Raw genomic sequence first — 24,552 nt, 5'->3', positions numbered from 1 at the left:
TTATTGATTGGTTATTTATATGTATTTTCGACTTTAAATAGTTTTTACTAAAGACTTTAGACTTTAAATAGATTGTTTCTAAAGAAAAAAAACTACTTCAATTGTGATAAAACCAGTTATTTTGATCTTTAAACTACTAAATTGATTATAATAAAAATTTAATATAAGTATATCCTTTCAGATAAAAAAAGAATTTTCCAAATCGGTTTATAACTGACGGAGATATGAGGTAACAAACATAAAAAAATACAACCGAATTGTAAACCTCCTTTTTGAAGCCGGTTGAAAAGGAGTTTTTTTTTCTTTATACAACTTAGAATGGCAAACAAGCTGACGGCCCACCTGATGGAAAATGGTAACCGTAGCCTATAGACATGAGCAGTACCATGGACATAACAGAGTATACTGTTTCGCCCATGATACCCCCCATGCGTCGCCATTCCTGAGGACTCAGGTGTTATTCCTATGTACCCTGTAAATTCACGCCATATCCCACCCTTCAAATCGAAACACAGCCATGCAAACACAACTGCTTCACGGTAGAAACACAAATGGGACAGAGGTACCCAAGCAATCGACTTTTGTACAGTCTCCCTCTGGTAAGTCTGGAGGTGTTCTCAATTCAGTTATTTTTTTCTGTCTTTGTTGCCTTATAACTCCGTCAGATATAGATGTATTTTGGAAATTCGTTTATAATTTTTTTATAACCAAAGATACACATTCACATTATTGTCATAGAAATTTAAAAATCGGTTGAGTAGTTTAGTTTTTAAATCAAAATAAATGGTTATGCCATGACTGAATTTGTTTTTTTTTTTAAAGAACGCAATTTTAAATTATTTTTAAACAGTCAGCATTTATGTGGCGCGGTGCAGCGACGTGACAATGACGAGGGAGCGTGTCACATCATACAAAAATAACTTAGTATGTCGTCGCACGTCACGTCACGACACTTGTTTACGGCCGTGACTCAGTGTTTACATGAAATAAAACTATTTTGTTTTGTACATCTTGTTACGCACTTACATATAATAATCTATAATGTGATAATAGTTATAAATCTAACTGACAACAACAACAATATTTTGGCTGTTTTTTTTTTACTACAATCATAGATAAATAATGTAGTTAATAATGTAGTTTCTTAGTAATAATTCTCTATGGTACAATAATAATATAGTAGTGGTCGCCCCGTGGTCGAAATTCTACCATAACATATATTGTAATAAATGAATTTCATTCATAAAGACTCATTTCATTCATTCATTTTCATTCACAAATAATATTAAATACAAACAATATTAATCTATTCTCAATTTGACCACAGACTTTAACAATAAACAAAAGAGTATATGTGCGTGTATGTGTCATATACATGGTAGTACGTGTAATGTTTTTTTTTATTGATTTAATGTATTTTTATGGATAATAAAAAAATATATTAGCATTTTGCACTCCTTCTCTATATAAACTATAAGTGTGCTATATTACATAATCCATTCACTACAGTTTTTGTAAAAAAAGGTACAAAGATTTTGCTTCACGTATTATATAGATTAAATAGGTACTTTTTTTGTAATGGATAATAAAGGGCAAACTATACGAACACACACCATATCTTCTCATCAAAAATACCTCAAAGTAAAAAAACTAAAGTCTTTAGTAAAAAGACGAAGAGGGACCACGTGAAGGTCGACCTGACAGAGTATATTGCTAGCAATAGAAGTGGTTATTCGCATTACTAACAATCATTGCCCCCCCCCCCCAGAATTATAGTGTTATACCTCCGTACCTGTAATTTCACTGCCTTATCCCACCCTACAAACAGAAACACAGCCATGGAAGCATAACTGCTTCACGGCAGAAACACGAGTAGAGCGCTTTCAAAATTTCTAAACAATAGACAGCACTGTCACGCCCGTTCGTCACAGCTCGTTGACCTTTACGCATTTCTTTCCAGAAACACGGCCAGGAAGTTATTATTAGTGCTTTCTAGCGGCCTGTCAAATAGCTAGCTTGGTTGGTTGGGTGCACACGACGAGTTACAGATATGAATGGAACTGTTACTCCTTATTATATTCTTTATCAAAACTATTACCAGATGCTTAAGTTCAGCGGTTTCTATATTTAAATATTCCTATATTTTTTTACAGAACAAATAAAAATGTTTTGTTCGTAAATTAATTTGATAACAGTCATTGCTGAGTTTCTTTTAAGTTATTCTCAGCAAATGACAGCATTCAAAATGTGACGATTTTGAGCTTGTCACTAACTCTTCACTGGCACACACTTTATTACTATTCACTGGCAACATTTTAGAATAAATTCGTTTAAATCAATAAAGCCTTGGAGCTCGTTTAAATCAATAATCTACTTGTATATTTATTTTTCATGCATAAGTATGCATAGTATTTGTTGCGAAAACTTTCTTTTTAAACCACTTTAAAAATGTTCTCTGTTTCGCAAAACTATCTAAACCTTTCGCTACTTGTTGATATGTTACTTTAGGAATCACAAATCTTATTGTTAATTCTTATTGAATTCGTCACAATGGGCCCACTAACCTAACTTTACCCTCCCATATTGCAGGCTTTACGATCCCATGGTGCAGACGGGGTTACTATTTCAAATTGATCCATGCATTCATCTTATATGTACACAACTGTACCTAAATGTAGGTATATTTAATACCAACGACTGTACCTTTGTGCATTGGTTGAAACATCAGCTGTACCGTAGCAACAGTTGTTTTGGTCATTGGGGACGCACTTCCTACAATTTGTCGTGGGAAGGGAACAACGGATGTGCCTTGAGTGCCGCAGAGAACACCAACCTTGGGCTGTGTTTACTTCAATTATTGATTATTCGACCAAATCAAAATGATCCAACTATGCGTAAGACCAAATCCCTCCGATGATTCTCCGTAACAGCAAACAGTTTGCGTTAGCCGACAATTGCATGATTTTTGACATGTTTTGTATTTTTTAAGCATGATTAGCAACCAAACATCACAGTGTTCTTATTTTTTGATGGGTAAAAATGGTATGGTAACCCCGTCTGCGCTAACGGGTTACGCTGGTGGAGCACCAGTGAAGGGTGATAGATGAGAATGAAAACAGGCCAATTAGCTCATCATGATGAATTCATCAGGAGTTAACCATGATAGTTTCCAGGGGGAACCGCGAGGAGGTCTGTTTGGGTGTATTGCTAGCAATGAACATCGCAGTGTTAGAGTGGTCTCTGCAGAACTATTTAGGAATTGACATTATTGAATTAATTCTGTATTTTACCACTCGATTATAGATAGCGTTGTTTGTCGAAGAATGGTGGAACTTACCCGTCTAACTAACCTCGCGCAATGCAATTTGTATTCATTTGTTTGAAATTAAATGAAATGAAATGAATTTGTTCTGCTAGAATGTAGGTAGTTTTCGATGAAAGAGGTTTACATTTCCCATATACATTCTGCCTCTATGTCGGCGTGCAAATTATTAACAATATGAAAAAATTACAGAATTCTACATTATATTTCCCCTTATTAGTCATACTACTTAACACACACATAATTTATTACAGTAAATAGAAAAGAAAACAAGAACCAAAGCGTCAATCACATCTCCAGTATAGACTGTCAAGTACATTTGTTTTTTTTATTTAAATATTCATTGATGGTATAAAAATTATTACATAAAAGCCAATTCCTAAGTTTATGTTTGAACACTGTATGGGCTGTTATTTCTCTAATGTAATTTGGTAGATGATTGTAAACTTTAATAGCCATACAATATGCATTCCTTTTATGTAAATCTAATCTACACTTTGGTACACATAATTTGTCATTTGGTCGAGTTACACGTATTTTTGAGTCCGATACTCTTTTGAAATAGCCAGCATGTTCCCTTACAAATATACAAAGGTCGCTAATGTACATACATGGCAGTGGAAGAATATTTAATTTCTTAAAAAGAGGGCGACAACTTTCACTAGTTTTTGCACCACATATAGCTTTAACACACTTCTTTTGTACAACAAATGCTCTGGAAATTTCTGTAGAGTTTCCCCATATTAATAATCCATATGAAAGTATGGAGGAGACATATCCATGATATGCGCTCAATGCAGCTTGTTCTGATACTGATAGTCTTAATTTTCGTATTGCATGCACGAATCTATGGAGATTGTTACACAAGGCCTCTATATGGGCCTTCCAATTACAATGTCTATCTACAGTTATACCTAAAAATCTGACACTATCCACTAATTCCACTGGTTGATTTTGATAATTTATATTCATTTTCAAAGATTTTGAATAATATGTGCCAAATTGTATTATTTTGGTTTTATTTAAATTAATTTTTAAATTATTTTCTGTTAGACATTTTATAATATTTTGTAAAGTGTCATTAATTTGTGTTTCTAGGTCATCTTTATTTTTACATTTTATTAATATAGTTGTATCGTCAGCATATAGTATACATTTATGTGTGATTATATTAGGCAAATCATTTATATACGTCAAAAAAATATATGGTCCAAGAATACTTCCTTGAGGAATTCTACTTTATTTAATTTTGGGATAGATCTATAAATTTTTTTATAGCCATTGATAATTTTAAACGTCTCTGTACATTGTTTGCGATCTTGTAAATAGCTTTTAGCCAATCATGTGCATTTCCTCTTATTCCGTATTTATATAATTTATTTAATGCAATATTATGATCTAAACAGTCAAAAGCTTTAGTCAAGTCCAAAAATATTGCAGCTACGTGCTCTCTATTATTCAATCCCTCCGTTACCGATTTTATTAAATCAAAACAAGCCAAAGATGTTGAGCTGTTTTTCCTAAATCCATATTGTTCTTGATTCAAGATATTATTTTTAGTCATAAAGTCATTTAGCCTTTTTAGCATAGCTTTCTCAAATATTTTAGAAATGACTGGAATAAGTGCTATAGGCCTATAATTATTCATATCACTTATATCCTCTTTTTTATGTAATGGCTTTATTATAGACATTTTCAAACCATCTGGAAAACAGATGGTTTGAAAATGTCTAGGTTTGAGTGTTTTATATATTTAATATATATTTTTTAAAACAATTTTAAAACATCTATCAGTTATTCAGGACCCATAGTGCATACACTGCTTAGTTTGAGACTAGACAGTGCTGTAAAATAATAAAAAAATATGGCTCCAAACCATCCTCATCCATTGACTCCCTGCAATACTTTTGAAAACGTCACTTTTATAATAACTGTAAAGCACATTATGGAGCTTCTACAAGTGGGTATTATTTAACTGATAAAAATGGAATGATAACGCCTGCGCTATTGATATATACTATCAAGGTAAGTGATGATAGGTAAAGATCAAAGCAGGTCAGCTAACGTATCGTAATGATTTCCCTGGTAAAACCACAATTGATTTTTCTAATGAGTGAAAATGGAATGGCGATTTCGCCTGCGCTATCAGTATACGATGGAGAGGCACGAATAATAGATGATAAGTGACGATAAAGACGACGTATCACATCTTCCATATTTAGAACTAACAGAATTTTTCATCGTGCCTCCCATCAAATTGTTTATAATTACTCCTCTCCATCCAAAGGTTGCCTGGAAAAGATCGCTCTTAGCTATAAGGTCGCCCATAGTTTTCTCATTGTGATTAATTCTTGTAATTATTTATATTTATAATAAGTTTACTATAGTAATCTTTTGGAGGAAACAATAAAGAGTATCTATAAAGGTAAGTCAGTTGCCCTATCGCAAAGAATTCGATAAAAAACAACCAAGATAGTTTCCAGAACCACGTGGAAGTTGACGAGACAGGGTATACTGCTAGTAATGGAGCTGTTAGACTCCATTACTAATAATCCCTTTCCGTACTAACCATAATAGACTCATGAGAAGACCATGTGGAGGTTCTAGTGGTAATTAGTTCCTCACATTTAGTATTGACAATCGCACACATATTATTGGTAGCTATAACGTAGTGATTACTTGCTCTGTGGTAATAGCAAGTACACAAAATAATTACTTAGTTATTTTAATAATTAAGTAGTTATATTGTGTATATATTTATATATATACACAAATATATTTTTACCAGAGGGAGACTTTGTATAAAAGTCGATTGCTTGGGTACCTCGGTCCCATTCGTGTTTCAAACGTGATGTTTGCTGTGTTTCGGTTTGAAGGGTGGGATATGGCGTGAATTTACTGGATACAGAGGAATAACACCTGAGTCCTCAGGAATGGCATCGCATGGGGGATATCATGGGCGAAACAGTATACTCTGTTATGTCCGTGGTACTGCTCATGTCTATAGACCACTTTCCATCAGGTGGGCCGTCAGCTTGTTTGCCATTCTAAGTTGTATAAAAAAAATATTATTGTGTATTTATATGTAATTTAATAACTAATAAAAAGGTAGTGAACTCCTGAAGTTTAAACGTACGGGTGCGTGTCGCAACCGCGCACCGCGGGTCGCCGCCGCGCGCTGCACCGCGACGCGATACTCCGTACGCGTTCCATGAAGTACGCAGGAAACGTATAATGTACGCAATTTGCTTTTTTTCAATTGCACATTGCACATGGAATTATGTAATGACACTAATAGCGATATTCAGTCACTACGCCGAACTGCATTTAGCGGTAAAACAATTATTCGGTCTGTTAACTCTAAAGTAGATATAAATAAGTAAAATTCTATACTAATCTTGTATAATTCAATTTTCGTGTGTCTGTAATTTTATACGACTGTAGTCATAATTAAACTTATACGTAAAAACATGCGTTTTTTATTGTCTTTTTTATTTAAAGGCTTTTTTCCTATAACGATATGTCGCCCTCATACCCTAACCTTAAATATTTATTTCACACACTAAAACAGAGAGAATCATTGATTTGTATCAATACAACAATACAGCAATTAAAGATTTTGCCATTTCGGAATGTGGATCTGCGAGTGTATTTAAAAATAATCTAATAATCTTGTCTATTTAGACTATATTTCTGTAATGTGTTGATTTAATATTAACACCATGTTGGGTTTTTTCGTAAAAATTATTCTCATATTAACAATTTTACACGATTTTATATCTATCAATACGAAGATGTTAAGAGGTTTACTTATTATTATTGCAAAGCAATATCTTCCAGACAGCTTAAAATTTACTTAACATCACCTCTGCAACTTTAATATCTACTAAATATTAAAAAATATATGGAAAAAAAGAGTCGGACAATTAGACAATTAGCTGACAAAAATATGACTCGTTTTTAAGATTCGAGGCTCTTTCTGTATAATCTAAAAAATTTACCAAAACCATCTATTATGTACATTATTTCTATTCTGTATCTATATTTATGAACATCTTCATAAATCTCTTTTCTATCAAAATGTATTTTAAAATTAAACATCGAATGTAAATCCTACTAGCTGGCCAGCTTGGCTGTAACGTATCAGATCTGAATAAAGAATGTAAATTTAAATTTGAAACGCGCTATTCGAAAAGAACGACAAATAGCTCAGTTTTCTACAAAATTTTACACAGAACACAAAAAAAATTAAAAACACGTTTTTATAAAAAATAAATATTAAAACATTTTGAATAAAAATTTTCAAGTGAATTATAATACACAGTAAAGAAAAATGGCTTGTGGTCCTTGCGGTTCTGGGTTTCCTTGCTGTGGTTCCTGTGGGCCGTGTTATGGTTCCTGCGGGCCGTGCTGTGGTCCCTACGGGCCATGCGGCGCTCCCTGTGGCTCGTGCTGTGGGCCTTGCGGTGGTCCCTGTGGGTCATGCTGTGGATCTTATGGTTCCTGTGGACCGTGTTGTGGCCCACGACCCTCCTGTGGACCATGCGGGCCATGCCCAAGCTACTTTTGCCCATCAATGTGCAAACCTGGATGCTGCAGACCTTGCCAGCCATCATGTGGCCCGACGCCGTGCTGTGGTCCCCCACGTGGTCCTTGTCCTCCATCTTGCGCTCCCTGCCCTCCTTGTGGACCTAGCCCCACATGTTGCCCTAGCTGTTGAAGACAGTCGAACTTACTTGTGATGAGTCTGGTTCATATACAGTGGAGTAACCTGAATGTAGACAGTCTATGGATAAGGCACGGTAGTCCAGGAGATACAAGATGTTTATTGTTTGTAAACGTAATGTAAGAATAAAGTCGTTCGTTGCCATTGTATTTTTCTTTAAAAATTGATTTTAAATAGTTTCACAAAGTTTAATGCTTCCACTAGCATTAAACTTTGTAGTCAAGTAAGCTTTTATCCTTCAGGTTAGTTTCATTACATAACTTTGTGCGAAACTATCGCACAACATGACAAGTTAATTCAGTTCTGAAATAGTTTCTAGAATCCAAAAGGGTTTTGAAACCTCTAGGCTTGGTTCCTATTTATAAGAGAACTGTCGGGTCGGCTCGAAATATAAACAGTACTTACTAAACAAAAATATCCTCTGACTTGACCCACAGTCGATTCGATATATAAGCAAATGTACTAAATAAGTACTAGGATAGCAGAAATTAGCAAAATAAAAAATTATACAAAATATCGTTGGTACAGAAATCCAAACATTTATGTTTAGTTCGTCACATCTACTAATTACTATATCAGTATTAAAAGACTATTTTAATGGAAAAGAACATTTATATTTATCCAAACGGCACTAGGAACACATAACTGGTAAGAACAAGAACTTCAGCTACAGGATGGTCCGCAGCAGCTACCACAGACGCCACCGATGCAGCCTCCGATGCAACCGTGGCCGCAGCTGAAGTACGAGCCGGCCACACCTCCACGTTGGCTGATGGAAACATTACACAAAGTAGTACAAAATTATATATATGTAGTACATAATATATTTTTCCTTTTAATATACATTAAAAGAAAAAAGAGTAAAGAGTATCTTCATTTTTAAGCGTATTACAAATACACATTGATCCTATATGGAATTACAGGATTTTTTTAATTACAGTTATATTCCTCGTTGGTTCTGTGCACATCAAATCAAAAACTTATTGTAAAGTGTATGTTTGTTTGCTTGTAGAAAACGTCGTAAATTTTTGTCTACATACCAATCTATGATAACAACGAGGCAAACAGTGAATAAAAATAACAGTTTTGTAGAATAGGATCTTAAAATCATATTAATTTTATATCTAATTAGTCAAAATAAAGTAAAAGAAAAAAATTCTCCATCTGGATAACGAATGTAAAATTCCCAATTGCACATTTCGTAATCTAAAATTAAGACCTGTATACTGACCCATGTAAAAATCCGTATTCCCCACAAGCCGGAGAACACCTGACACCGGCGGCGTGTCCGCAGCAGGGCCCTACGCAATTTCCACAAGACTCGAGACGATGGGCGATGGGACCGCACGGCCCACACATCCGGCCCTGGCAACCAAGACAACAGTTACGAACTGGCATTTTGTTAAATCAATTTATCTCGTATTTAGAATATTTATAAATAAATTCATTTATATTTTTAAACTATCAATATTTTGTCTTATTTCTAATAAGTAATTAAATAATCCAATTGTATTTTTATAATAATAGGAACTTGATAATTTTACTAATAATTTAATTGATTTTCTCTACTACAAATTTTCTGTCAGAAATTTACAGTTAGATTTATTCTTTTTTTAAAATCACGAAGTTGCCTACACTACCTAAACAAGCATAGAGTTTACACTACGCAATTAAAACTATAGGCTCACACATCTAAAAAAAAAAAGAAATATAATTATGTCATGTCAAATCTAAATTCATTCAAACACGCATCAGACTAAAAGTATCTGCAAAAAAATAATTGTCTAATATACATCGACCGTTACATTCGATAAATTAATAAGTGATAACCTTAAGAATTGATTAACCAAGATGCCTTGTCCGTGTTCCAGTTGTGGGGTCCCATGCTGCGGTCAAGTAGCTGGCTTGTCATACCCGGCGCCTTTCTGCGGGCCCTGCGGTGGTGTGTGTACAGGTCCCTGTGGCCGCCCCTTTGGCACCTACAGTTGGCGTTACGGCCCTGGATGTTGCCCTTGAAATGTTGCCATTACTAAATAAAAAAATGTTAGTATAATTTTATTTTTATTTATAATTAAGTAACTACCTCGCAGATTTCCAGTATATACCAGACTTTGTACAAAAGTCGTCTGCTTGGGTACCTCTGTCCCATTCATGTTTCTGCCATAAAGCAGCTGCGTTTGCGCGGCTGTGTTTTAGTTTAAAAAGGATATGGCAATGAAGTTACTAGGTGCTTCTGCATAGACATAACACCGTAGTTTTCAAGAATGGCAACACATAACGGGTATCATGGGTGACACAGTATGCTCTGTTATGTCTATGGTACTGCTCACGTCTATAGGCGATGGTTATAACTTTTCATCAAGTAGACCATCAGCTTATTTACCATTTGCTATCATACCCTAGATCCATCTAGACTTCAAAATATTTCCTCTGTTATACTAACAAACAGACAAATTCACTATATTGTGTGATAGTACACATCCGATTTAGTTTTGTAAACAGAATAAATATTGAACAAGTGATATTCACTTAAAATATTTTCACGATATATCGTAAAAAGCATATCGCAAAAATAAATTTCACATGAAAGCAAGGTGTGCGAACCGGAAGTGCGCTCATTTTGTGAAGCGTCGCCATCAGATAACATGGCGGCCGGAAGTGCCGAGCGATGTACCCACGATACTAGGCATTGTCTCTTTCATCTATTTGTGACTGATACGTAATGTATTTTGCATGTTCCACATGATTTTATAGACGACAATTAAAACTGAAATATTTCCACGAGTTTATAAGTTCTTGTTATTCAGAATAACACATTAAACAGGTGGATGGTAAATCGAAAATCAGGAAGGGGTTTTCCTGTTAACATGTTTTCAAGCTAAAATCATTACTGGATATATACAGAAAAAGGATATTGAGTTCTAGTGAATTTTGTTTTTTTTTTCTATAAAAAAAATAAACTAAATTTTTTTTTTATTTTTTGTTAGTATTGAATAAACTCAGTGATATAAAAAAAAATCAATAATTACTTAACTGATTTTGAAAACTCTTTCTCCTATAGAAAGCTCACATTTTTATGTAGTAAATGGGCCGTATTTTATTTCAAATAAAAAACTTAGTTAATCGCAGCGAATCAGTGCTTCTTATTAATATTATAAATTTGAAAGTGTATTTGTTACTTCATGGCGCATCAATGACTTAATAAATCGTTATGAAATAAAATATTATACATGTATTATCTCGGATGCAAAAAGAGATCGACTGCTTTTTTACCCAGTCAGTAAACATATCCCAATCACGCGAACAATGTCTGTGATAAAAGCAAGTTTTTCATAATTCACCCACAAAGTTTCGTCTGGAAAAATACCGAACCGTTTTTCAGGTTTACTGTGTAGTCCCGGCATAGAATGGGCCACCCCTTTCTTTCCCGTGTCTGTTGTAAGAGCGACTAAGGGAACTTAATGGCCGAGAGATGGACAGTAGCGTTCCTCTTAAAACATCATCAAAGCCTAACTACGGTTGCCAACATTCCTACAACGTAGCAACTACTGGCAACATCCCCCCCCCCCCCCTTATGAGGTAAGCCTATGTTCAACAATGTACAGTTAACGGCTGATAAATAGTTTTCCCAGTAGAACACTCTTTAAAAAATATGGTATGCAAATATTTTTGATTTCACCCTACGATAGAAAAGCATCTGCAGAATTCCTATTACTTCCCACTAGACAATCATTTATTCCTATTTCTGTTTGTCAAGTACCTACCAATTATAGACCAGACAAAATTCAAGGAACCAATAGACACGATTAGTTCTATTAAAGGCCTATAACTATAAAAATATACAACTAAATTTAACCCCAATTCGTTACTAGAATTCCACGTAAAATATTTTAATTGTGATGGTTAACATATTCATAGAACCGTATTGGAAGAGGGGTGAGGCGTGCCTTCTGTGAAACGAACCCTATAGAAAATGGTTGTTTATTTTTGGCCGAATCCATTTTCAATTTAGCGTGACAGTAATTTTCCCCTCCATTCAATGGTCACGCACGTCAATACGAAATTATTTCTAGGAAAGTAGAACATTATTTTTAGGCCTATCTAGAATTCTTCGCAAGGTGCGTTCACGAGCCCTGAATATTTTTTATGACGATTTATCATGAAATAATAAACACACTGTTTTCAATGTGTGTTATAATTCTATATTCATTTTTTTATAATGACATTTAGAACGGCAAACACGCTGACGGTCTACTTAATGGAGAGTGGTAGCCATCGCTTATAAACAAACAGCACCATGGAATACACTGTGATGCTCACGGTAGTTACCCTTCCTGCATTGCCATTCCTAGGAATCAATTTTATGTTATTCTGTAATATACGTCATATTATATATAATATCAATTGATTTTTATATGATTAAAATGATATTTTTAATTATTGTTTATTTATTCAATATAAATCAAAATAATCATGACAAATCTATTTAAAAACAATATAATATAGAGCAAATATTTATATAAGTAACTAAATATAACCTAACATCTAAATTGTCATTAATGCTTGTATATTAGCTACCTATTTATTAAATTTTGCTACACCCAAACAGGGTTCATGTACTTATTCTTCATAAGAACATTGCAACAACTCTATATTATGTACATAAATGCATTTTATTATAGGTGATAATGAAATAGTGACCCCACCCGCGCTATCAGTATACACAAGCGGGGCACCAGTGAAGGATGACAGGTGAGGATGAAACAGGTCAGTTAGCCCATCGTGACGAATTCAACGAGAATTGTTCACGATGGTTTCCAGGGGGAACCACGCGGAGGTAGACCTGATACCATTGCTAGCAATATGGGCATATTGCTAGCAATGGGGCTGTTAAACTCCATTGCTAACGATCCCTTCCCCCCTACATAAATGCATTATAATAAATAAATTAATAATTCATTTCTATATCCAATCATTTAAACCGAAATAGACGTGAAAGCACGGCTGTTTCACGGGCCAAGACAGACAGAGGTAATCAAACAGACGACTTTTGTAAAATGTTTTCTTCTGGTAAAATTTCAGTTTTAAAGGTAAAAAATTAATGAAGAGATCTCTTTTAGAGATAAGCTCACTCCTGCGATATTTATAACTGCGTTATCTTTGTAATTTACAAGTATAATAAAGAATATATAGTTCCAATTAGTCTCGTGACGACTAGAGCTGCACAAAAAATAGCTTATTAGTCCGTAGCCATGTTTCTTTTATTATATGATTGGTCCATAGTGCGTATGTAATAAAGGGTGCCAATTGCCATAACTTTACTTATTACTATGAATGATAATATTTGCCGCATAATCACATGGCCCTTAGACAAATGGCAAACGACTCTATCAAAACGCATCGCTGCTGCAAAACAGGTGCCCGAGCGACAGGTGACTGTTTACTGACCATACATACACATATATACAGACAGTAGGAACCTTTGTACAAAGTTGTCCACATAGATACAGCTATTTCACCCTTTAAACAGAAACATAGTTGTGACACGGTAGGTATATATTTATTTTTTATGACATTTAGAATGACAAACAAGCTGATAGCTCAGTTGATGGAAAATGGTACTTACCCGTTGCCTATAGACGTGAACAGCACCATGGATCTTCAAGGAAGTCTCTGCTGAATATTCTACAAGTTCTATAGTACTATTCATGTCTATAGACGACGGTTATTACTTTCCATCAGGTTACCGTTACTTTCCATCAGCTATCACAACCCAGAAAATTTGAATTTAGAAAAGTTCATTTCTTAAACTGTTCCAAAGATGAATTAAATTCGAGACACTATATTTATGTAGTGACGTGGTATTCATGTCTTCATGAGACAATTTTTTAATGGGTAACAATAAAATAACCTATATGCACTATCAGTATACGCTCTGGTAAAACACCAGTAAATAATAAATTACCAGACTTTTTATCGTACCAGACTTTTTATCGTATCAGATTTTTATTCGTATCGACAGGGAGACCTTTTATCGTGAACCAGTTGTATTTGCATGACTGTGTTTCTATTTAAAGGGTGAGATATGGCAGTGAATTTACAGGATACAGAGAAATAACACCTTACTCCTCAGGAATGTTAACACATAAAGGGTGTCATGAATGAAACAGTATACTCTACAGTATGTTATGTCCATGGTACTGTCCATGTCTATAGGCGACGGTTACCACTTTCCATCAAGCCGTCGGCTTGTTTGCCATTCTAAGTTGCTTAAAAAAATAGATGAGGATGAAAGCTCATAATTACAAATCCCATAAGAATTAATCTAGCTTCCAGTGGTAACTACATGATGTTTGATCTGGTAGGGTAAATAGGTGGGGCTGTTAGAGCCCATTATTAAATTTTCTACAGAAATATTCGTAAAGTGTCTCTATATCAAACCGCCAGACCGTGGGAAAAGGGATTGTTAAAAATGGTTTGGAATGGCCTCATTGCTAGCAATACACCCTATCAGGTCAACCTCCACGCGGTTCCTCCTGGAAACCATCGTGGTTAATTCTTCACGATGGACCGACTGATCTGCCTTCATCCTCACTAATCATCCATCACTGGTGCCCCGCCAGCGTATACCGATAGCGCAGGTGGAGTAACCATTCCATTTTCATCCATTAAAAAAAACGGGTGAGCAGCATGGAATTAATTGAGTTAACTAATGTTTTCCTTTATAGAAAGAAATCGGCAATAGCACAACAGAATGCGTTAGCGGATTGATGATTATGAGGTTGTAATACTATAGTATACTATTAAAAAACATTATTACTCTCAACACAGGATTTATTACAATATCTTCAATGACAGTTATAGCAAGGTCCTATGGGGGAACAGCAGCATCCCTGCACACAGGGCGGACAGCACGAACACATGGGTCTGTTGCACCCGCGTGGGCAACGGGCGAAAGTCCCAATATTGAAGTCACGATAGCAACCATACTGATACGGCATTTCGATTGTTTGTTTCGATGTATTTTTAATATGTAATAAATTTAGTGTTTATGGAAAAATATTTTTCCTTTCTCTTGTACTGAGATTGAATATTGACAAAGGGATTAAGTAATTGATACGATATTTAGGAGTCGGCACTATCCTTACATAAACGGACCTGAAAAAAAATCTATGGAACCATCTTAAAGGATAAACACATTAAAATAAATACATGTAGTATTGCGCAACTTAAGTACAATAATGTGGCTCTGTCCAAAATACATATGATAATATTAGTTCTCAAAATATCAATATCGATAGTTATCATAAATGACTTAGTTGTTTAAAAATATATATTAATAATAAGTAAAATTTTTAATTTCCTTTAATTGGTTGCATAGATGTCAAATATTTTTCGTTCGAAGTGGTCCTGATTTTAACAGAAATATGATAATTTTTTTATTCTTTTTTTTTTTTAATTGAAAATAGAAAAACTAATTACTTTTATACCTGCCAGTGTCAATTACGTATAGTGATATACAGTTTTAATTAATAGAAGCGCATGTTAAACCATAAATATTAAAATAATGCTTAGTAAAGCTATGTACTGAGTAGATTAATAAAGAAGCAATTATAAATTACCAAATAATTATTTTGTAAGAAACAAAAAATATGATACGATTTTATTCTTAATATACTGGTCATTTCCAATTTAAATTGCAAATGATTCTACATATATATTAAAAAAAAATGTGGAATCACTTTAAATTTGTTGACAAAAGGTTCGCTTTATATCAAAATTCTCTGAAAATTCCTGTGCCTACAAATAAAATTCCTATAAAACAATCAAACGAAATTATGCCAGTCTACTATGGAGGGTTTGTGGGAGGGCCCCAAGGAGGAGGTTACTGCCTGTACTCATTTCAAAGTTGTCAATCGACGATAGGAGGCTGTGGACCAGCGTGCCATTCCCCAGGACCATGTTGCCCGTTGTCTTATTAAATATTTGTATGTTTATTTTTATTTTGTCAATACATTGTTTTGCAAAGGGAAATAAATGAAGAATTAATACATTATCGAACTGGTTTTACTGCCTACGATTTTACAACGATTTCCTAGTAATCGAACAGGTTTCGATTGATTAATTCCAAAATGTAATAGCTGTAGTTTCGATGTACGGAAAATCTAATCCATTAGTGGCTATTTGGCCTACAGAATTAGTGATAGATAGCTATCAAATATACTCCACTATATTCCAAATAGACTTAAATTATACAAAAAGTAAAATATGTTGTTGGGGATATTTATTTATAATAAAATAACCTAATTTTATAAAGTGTTTAAGTTTTTTATTCAATATTCCACAGAATACATATATATTTTTTATTCTTTTTGTCATATTCAGAAGCATAAAAACATTTATAAAATATAATAATATTGTTTATTTAATAAAATAAAATCTGTTAATACAATAATTTAATAAAATAAAATCTGTTAATACAAAACTTCATAGTTTACCTATTATAGGTAAAGTTTCTTGGTATTTTAGGTAAAATACTTTTTCACACTCTTGCAGTAAAATTTAGTATGTACATTATGCTTAGTATAGATCTTGTTGCAATTAACTAGGTAGAAGGTAGAACCAGATGCAACAACTGTGACAATTCTGATTATTGCATATATAACATGTTCAGGCGTTCCTAAGTAAAATAGGTGAATTTTACAGAGTAAAAACCCCAACTATAAAATAGTTAACCTAGGTCGGTAGGTAGCGGCCGATATTGCGACATTCCATTTATAAAAATATGTCATACCACTTCTAAACATCCCGCCAAAAATCCAAGCGTAATTTTTACGATTTGAAAATGGAATGGTATACCCTGGCGGAACAAAAGTTCCATGACGAATTCGACAAAATTTAGGTTTATAAGAAGAATTTTCCAGATAGTACATCTAAAAATAAATGATTATGCAACATGGGAATGCGAGACAATCCTGACGGGCGCCCTTGATGGGATAATACATGGACAGCACTATGGGCAGCACAGGATATACTGTAATGGTCTATGATGTCGATATTACAGTATATTATCTCTATAGTAATGAGGTATATACCAGACTTGTTCTACTTGACTGACTCATAAATCCATACCCAGTAGAAAGTTTAAAATGTTGAATATCGAGCTAGGTTTCCTTGATAATGATAACATCCTATTGCGATATTAAGTGAATAATAAATTAAGATTCAATATATGCCGGTGGATTTGGATCTACCTATAGAAGTGCCAGTGGAGTCCTATTGTTACTTTGACAGAGTTAATATTTTAATACTTAATATGTATAATTAAAAGAAAAGTAGTGTTGCGAGTGTCAGTAAAGACCCGATTCCCACTATAGTGCCGATCTCAGTCCACTCTGTTTATAAATCTTGTAAACGTGCAGTCCATAAGTAAGAGTCGACACCTCTATCGCTCCCCTCTCGCGGGCTTAGAGTGCCATCTGCACTTGCTCCTGCATACACGTTCGGTAAAGCTGTAAAGGCCACTCATGGCCAACAGCAAACACATTCAGAAAAAAAGCTTGTAAACGTGTAACAACAAACAATCAATTCATGTTACACTGCACCGCCCACGTGTTTACAAGACAATGCTAATAACCTGAACTCTACGAAGCTTAGATAATGGAAGCTTCTTATGAAGGGGCTGTAGGAAATGGGACAGGAAAATAATATTTGTGACCTGAACGTGCTTTTTATTAAAACATTCATACAAAAATGTTTGTTTTGACCGCGACAAATTGCTGACGAAATACCGGGCCCCACGGACTAGTGACATCCAACTGGCCACTAAGAACAGGAACAGTATACGACAATCCGAGCTCTGGAAGGCCGTACAGCTTATTGCGCTTGACGGAGCTCTACGCTCTACACCAGCTCGATGCCCAACTCGCATGAGGAGCAATGCTCTTGCTTCCGCACATAAGCTTCCGACGCTGTCACGCTGTACATGACTTGCCGTGTAGTCCCACAGTCCCCGCTTCGAGAAGCATTTAACGGCAACGGTAGCAGCAGCCGTAGCATGGAGAACAAGGACTGCAACACGAGTAGCGAGGCCCGCAGTATGGGGCGTAGCGCGGACTGCAGCAGGGGTAACAAGGCATTTTCGGACCTCGGTGCTTCGTACAAAGTCTCGCGATACAACTGTTGTCTTTGTGAGATTGTACGTTCGACACTTTTTTTTTTTATTATAGCGGCGTGTTGAAGGCTTGAAGTTTGTTTTTTGAATGAGGGAAAAGAACTAAATCTGTATAAAGAAGATTTTCGAAACGATATTCTATTTTTAAATCAAATTGTATATTTTTATCGTATTATATTTTGCACAAACCAGGATTTCATATTACGAGTATTGATACCACATGATACTAAATGAGGTTTTGCATCGTAAATTCGTAGTAGTATTAATTAAATAGTTGGAAATAGGTATGCAGTGGTTGCCATTTTCTCTCCTCATATCATTCGCACCCATTAGGGTGTGAGTTAAATTTTTTTGGTACATCTCTAAATTGTGAAATTAAAAATATGGATATTGATCTATAAATGGAAACTATTAGATTATTTAGATTTTTTTAATTTCTTAACCTGTGTTTTTATCATTGTTACATAAGTGTTACATCGTATTTTCCAGAAAAGTATATATCACTATTAAGAATAGAGGAGCATACTTCAGACTCCTCCCACGCGAGATTTGTCATGTAAACTTACGTCGATTTCTAATATGTAATATATTTATATATTACATAAGTGGTTAAAAAATTTATCTACAATAACAATTATTCATTATGTCACTTGATTTTTCTTATCTATTTTAAAAAGGAAAAGCTTCTCAATTTGTATTTTTTTAACGCGATATGTTAGCCAGTTAATGAAAAAATTTTTACTGAAAAGTTTACTACGATTTGTAATAGAAAACAAACAGGACCATGCATGACAACACACCCCGTGTTATCATGCATGGTCCTGTTATGCATGAAGATGCATGCATTATACTGCATGAAGTCCCATTATGTCTAAGAACAAGGTGTCCCCATCGCTATCAATAATGACCTCCATGCGGTTCCCCCTGGAAATCATCGTGACTTATTTATCGTTGCATTCGTCACGATGAGCTAACTGACCTGCCTTTTCGTCCTCACCAATTGTCCCTCACTGGTACCCCGTCAGCGTATACCGATAGCGCAGGCGAGGTTACCACTCCATTATCATCCATCAAAAAACCTATTAACCTATTTTAATTTTTGTATTATATCTATTAGAAAATTAGTTCATATTGGTCCTTAGAATACTTATACATCTCGCGGTGATATTAAATTAAAAAATTACTCTTCGGAATCGAACCCATTGTTAATCTTTATAATCTGTAACATTCTTTGAAAGGAACAATTTGAATTCATTCTGTTATTCATCCTTTTCAATATAACTAAAATAGTAGATGCCTATTTGCAGTTTCCATACAATTCTGCAAATACAGACAACACTTGTTCTTAGAAAAGAACAGAGGAATCATCTCAAAGTAAACAATTATAACCTACCTACATATTTCGAGAACTTTATTAATTTAGCTTCCAAGAAAATCATTTATACTTACCAACATTACAGTAAGTAGGCATCATTAGTTTGGTACTGGATACTTATAAACAAATCGCGTATTTTAAAACTCAAAATTGAATAAACGAGAATTATCTATTTCGTAGTATAAGACTAAATAGTGCAGATTCCTTTTTTTATAACTGAAAATGGAAAAATGCACTACCTTTGCCACTAACATAGCCATATACTTAATGCTAATGGTATTGACAAGGCATTAGTGGAAAGCGAAAACATGAGAGTAAAGTCGGGTCAGTTAGCCTAACCTATGAATTAAGTATGAATGATTACATTTGATTTCGAAGAGGACTGGGTGCAAGATGTTTTCATATAAATTGATATTGAGATTCTCGCATGCGGGAAGGGATTGATAATAATAGGGATATTAGTTCTCATTGCTAGCAGTACACTATCAGGTCGATATCCACGCGGGCTTACCTGGATACTAAATCATAATGAGTCAACTGACTTAATCCCATAATAAATATCCTCATCATTTCGTACTTCACTTTAGTACCCCTGTATAGCCATACATTGTTAAGTGAGTACATTATTCCATATATATCCATTTAAAACAAAGAAACTTGCATTGTCTAACTCTCAGAGACAATGGAGTTTGACAACCCCGTTGCTAGCAATATGCCCTATTAGGTCGACCTCCACGTGGTTCCCCCTGGAAACCATCGTGAACAATTCTTGTTGAATTCGTCACGATGGGCTAACTGACCTGCTTCATCCTCATCTATCATTCTTCACTGGTGCCCTGCCGGTGTATACCGATAGCGCGGGTGGGGTTACCATTCAATTATCACCCATTAAAAAACTCTCAGAGAAGAACAAAAGAGAAGAAGGAAAAGGGATCGTTAGTAATGGGGATTAGCAACCCCGCTGCTAGTAATATACCCTATTAGGTCAACTTCCTCGCAATACCCCTGGAAACCATCGAAATTGATTTTTAAATGAATTCGTCACAAGGGCTAACTGACCTGCTTCATCCTCACCTATCATCTCTCACTGGTGTCCCGTCAATGCATACCGATAGCGCAAGCGTGGTTACAATTGCATTATCATCTATTAAAAAAACTATCTCATATCTCTGGACTCTTACCTACTAAAACCATAGAATAAAAATTACTGAAACGTAACATGCAAATTAAAAAAATATATAATCATAAGAAAGTATCAATTTATGATAATTAGATTAATTTCGATTTCAAAACTCCAAAAATCTCACTCAAAATCCTTTTAAAGTCGTACAACAAAAAAAAGTCAGCTGCACCCGCACCATACCACAACGTGCAAATTATACTCAGATTTATTGCAAACTGTTCAGGGAACAACAACAAAGTTGCCGAGTGAAAATTATAAACGTTTAAAAATTTCAACACACTGCCAATGGTTTATGCTATTCCCAGTTTTTTATACTTCAATTTCGTATACGCTTCTAAGAACGGCCATTTCGATGAACCCGCTTGTTATTGGTATGCCAGGGATTCTAGGTAGTACCAATGTAGGATACCTACACTGTACCCTCCTACTGAGAATCGCACATGCATTTAACATGTTCTGTATTATTAGATTATCAAGATTTCTGTTTTGTTAAAGTGTAAATAATTGTTTTCAACCAATTTCGAAATTATGGATGGTTCTGAATACCGTTGTTTTTGTACGATACGCTATACCTTCGGTGATTGTGACCGAATTTTAATAATTCTTTTGCAGTCAATGTAATTTAATCCTATGTTTACTTTACGCTACTCAATTTTGTTTGTGCTACAATAAACATGCCACCGACTACCCCATTAAGAAATAATCCTTACATGAACATATACAGAAAAACAGAATATCTGAGTAGACTAGAGGCTACAGACGTTTGCTTATTACAAAATTTATACAATAAATTTAATACATAAAAAAGTAAATATGAATGGTGGGGAGGGGGGAGGAATTGTTTTTAATAGGGACTGTCAGTCCCATTGCTAACAATATACCTTATCAGGTTGATCTTTACGCGGTTCCCCCTGGAAACCATCACCGTTAATTCTTTGCAAATTCATCCCGATGGGAAAACTGACCTGCTTTCATCCTCAACTATCACAACTCACTTCTACCCCGCTAGTGTATACAGAAAGCGAAGATAGCGTAACCATTACGTTATCATCCATTAAAACAAAAAAAAAAAGATAGATAAATCATTTTCCATAAAGTTATACTGTAGTAAACCCAATAACATTCAAACCCATTTGGACCAGCATGTGACTGTGATTCTGCGAAGCACTCGTATAGATTACATTCGGAGAAATAAAATGTAACTACTTGCCTACAATTTACCGCTGTACCGCTGCACCTACGAATATGTTACATTCGTACCTAGATAAATCATGTCTATTTGGATTAGTTGCCTATAAATATAGCATTAAATAGATCAAGAAATTTGACCTGGATTCGTGCATGAAATATTGATATGTTTCAGAAACAATCCCTCAACAAGAAAAATTAATACCTACGTTACGTCTCAATTATTAATGCAAGTGCGTACAGAAATAAGTTTTAAATATATATTTTTTTATTTCAGATTAACTTGGGGACTGGTCATAATTAATGATATCCGCTAAGTTTGTACGTAATAGAAATCCTCCTGAGTTTTATTTTAAAAGAATTTTCCAAATAAGAGTTCTTACTGATGAGCAATATGTATTATACTAAATAGGTACTTTGTAAAAACCTATCGCAATATTACGTGACGACTGTCACAACATGTTATTTTCTTTATCGTTGAAAACATACCACCTACAAGAATCTATGAAAACTGCAACTACAGAGTAAATAATCACTGATTATAAAATGAATAACTAAGATGAATAAAATAAATAAAATGTAAATGATCTATAGAAAAAGAACCGCTACTTTCCTCAATCTTTGTAATGACTAAATACAGGCACTTCGTCATCGATGTAGGTCAAAGAAATATATATAATAGTTTATTGCTTTTTTCTATCTAAAAACAAAAAATCTGAAAATTCGAAAATAAAAAAAATAAAATATAATGTAGTACTACCTGTAAATGTACTACGCTTAGTCTATGATGTAGAGGTAATTTGTATCCTATTTCGAATTTTAATTTTTAAAATATGAATTATATGTAAAATGAAGTCGATTTATGATAAATGCGACTTTAAGGAGATTAAGAGTGGATAGTGCTTTGGCATTCTCTTTCTACGATCATAATCCATGTTTTTTGAACCTTCTTTTTACATAATAGCTCTATATGTGTATAAAAAGGACTGCAGATACAGGTACTTACTTTCCTTAACCTGTAAAGATGTGACTATTCGGTTTGAGGTTAGATTATACTATCTCTTAGCTTAAATACCTCTATGGTATTGTCGCAGATAATACTGGGGAGGAAGGGATTTTTAGTGATGTGGTCTACCAGTCCTATTGCTAGCAATATGTCCTGACAGGTCAACCTCCACGTGGTCTCCCCTGGAAACCATCGTGCTGAATTCCAGGTGTATTTATCACGATGGACTAACTGACCTGCTTGATTCTCACCTATCATCCCTCACTGGTACTCCGCTAGTGTATACCGTTAGCGCAGGCGGGGTGACCATTGTCCGACAGTACTTACATATCTCCCCCGAGGTTTGTGAGTCTGCATGACATTACATTACCATGCATTAAAAAAAAAGATAATATAAACTATACTAGAGTTGGATAAATATCTAATACAGTGATCGAATGAAGCAGGCTGGACTGTGTGTACGTTAACCACTGCTGCGCAATTTCCAATGGAATTGTGCAGCGGTGATTATCTGTATATTATTTAATATATTATATATATGTGTGTGTGTGTGTATTGTATATATAAATTTACTAACATTAGTTTTAAGAATATTGTTACTAATAAATATTTAATGGACCAAAAAAGTCCGAAATAAAAATTATTATGTCCATAAAAGGGGACAACCCAAAAAATAACAAATAATATAAAAGTACTTACTTATAGTCTCAAAGTAGGTCGCACTAAGTACTTTCCAATCACTGTTACTTTTTCTCACAAATTACAACAATCATTACAACTTATCGTGAAGAATTACTAATTTCAGAGATTTCCCCGGCATGTGTCATGCGGTTTTTATCTGTTAATAGCGAATGAAATATTTTCCTAGAAAAATACATAATGTTACATGATACTGCGAAATGTCGCGCGTTACTGAACACTGTTCTTGGAATAAATAAAAATGTTATTCCCTGTGCCAGTTATATGCACCCATACCTAACTGCTAAGTTTTTTTTTAATGAGTGATAATGAAATGGTAACATCGACCGCGCCAGCGGTATGGCGACACACCAGTGAAGGGGTGATATGTGATGATGAAAGCAGGTCTGTTAGCCTAGCGTAACGAATTCCACCAGAAATAACCACAATAGTTTTCAGGGGAACCGCGTGGAGGTTGACCTGATAGAGTGTAGTACTAAAAATTTACCACAACTGCTAAGTTAGGTATGTTAATATTGCAGCCGAATATGAAAAAATGAAAAAAGGAGCATAATTCTATTTAGTGCAAAGCAAAATTCTTCAATAAGACTATAACTAAGAAGACAGTTTAGAATATTTTATATTTTTCACAGAAAAAAAGTATAGTTTTTATGGTGATAACCTATATTAATTTTTTTTATACAACTTAGAATGGCAAACAAGCTGACGGCCCACCTGATGGAAAGTGGTAACCGTCGCCTATAGATATGAGCAGTACTGTGGACATAACAGAGTATACTGTTTCGCCCATGATACCTCCCATGCGTTGCCACTCCTGTGGACTCAAGTGTTATTCCTCTGTACCCAGTAAATTCACGCCATATCCTACCCTTCAAACCG

At 34.6% G+C, this 24,552-nt stretch overlaps 1 protein-coding gene across 5 annotated transcripts; it reads right to left on the bottom strand.

The window, feature by feature from the left end:
- Nucleotides 1-8,640: 8,640 nt before the first annotated feature.
- Nucleotides 8,641-23,895, bottom strand: LOC113510362 (keratin-associated protein 5-3-like). 5 transcript variants are annotated; one of them, XM_052903445.1, is made up of 4 exons: nucleotides 23,674-23,895; nucleotides 9,904-10,059; nucleotides 9,280-9,413; nucleotides 8,641-8,817 (listed from the first exon to the last, which is right to left on the bottom strand). In XM_052903445.1, the coding sequence occupies exons 2-4, from the start codon at nucleotides 9,958-9,960 to the stop codon at nucleotides 8,712-8,714; spliced, it is 297 nt and encodes a 98-aa protein (XP_052759405.1). In that variant the 5' UTR covers nucleotides 9,961-10,059; nucleotides 23,674-23,895; the 3' UTR covers nucleotides 8,641-8,711. The 5 variants fall into 5 exon arrangements, 4 of the variants coding, with proteins under 4 accessions (XP_052759405.1, XP_052759406.1, XP_026749614.1 ...); XM_052903446.1 differs by lacking the exon at nucleotides 23,674-23,895 and adding an exon at nucleotides 20,779-21,048; XM_026893813.3 differs by lacking the exon at nucleotides 23,674-23,895 and having other exon boundaries at nucleotides 9,904-10,077.
- Nucleotides 23,896-24,552: the final 657 nt, after the last annotated feature.

The sequence above is a fragment of the Galleria mellonella genome, unplaced genomic scaffold (assembly GCF_026898425.1).
Source record: "Galleria mellonella isolate WM207_F2 unplaced genomic scaffold, CSIRO_AGI_GalMel_v1 utg139, whole genome shotgun sequence".
Classification (NCBI taxonomy): Eukaryota; Metazoa; Arthropoda; class Insecta; order Lepidoptera; family Pyralidae; genus Galleria; species Galleria mellonella.
Note: the sequence above shows the minus strand (reverse complement) of the source record. Positions and strands in the feature narration are given on the sequence as shown.

What these genes read in the sequence shown, in the direction of transcription:
- LOC113510362 (XM_052903445.1), bottom strand. Translation starts at nt 9,960, where the DNA reads ATGACAAGCCAGCTACTTGACCGCAGCATGGGACCCCACAACTGGAAC. An exon ending in ACAACTGGAACACGGACAAG is followed by an intron (nt 9,414 to 9,903) that starts GCATCTTGGTTA and finishes CTTGGTTGCCAG; the next exon opens with GGCCGGATGTGTGGGCCGTG. An exon ending in GAATACGGATTTTTACATGG is followed by an intron (nt 8,818 to 9,279) that starts GTCAGTATACAG and finishes TGTTTCCATCAG; the next exon opens with CCAACGTGGAGGTGTGGCCG.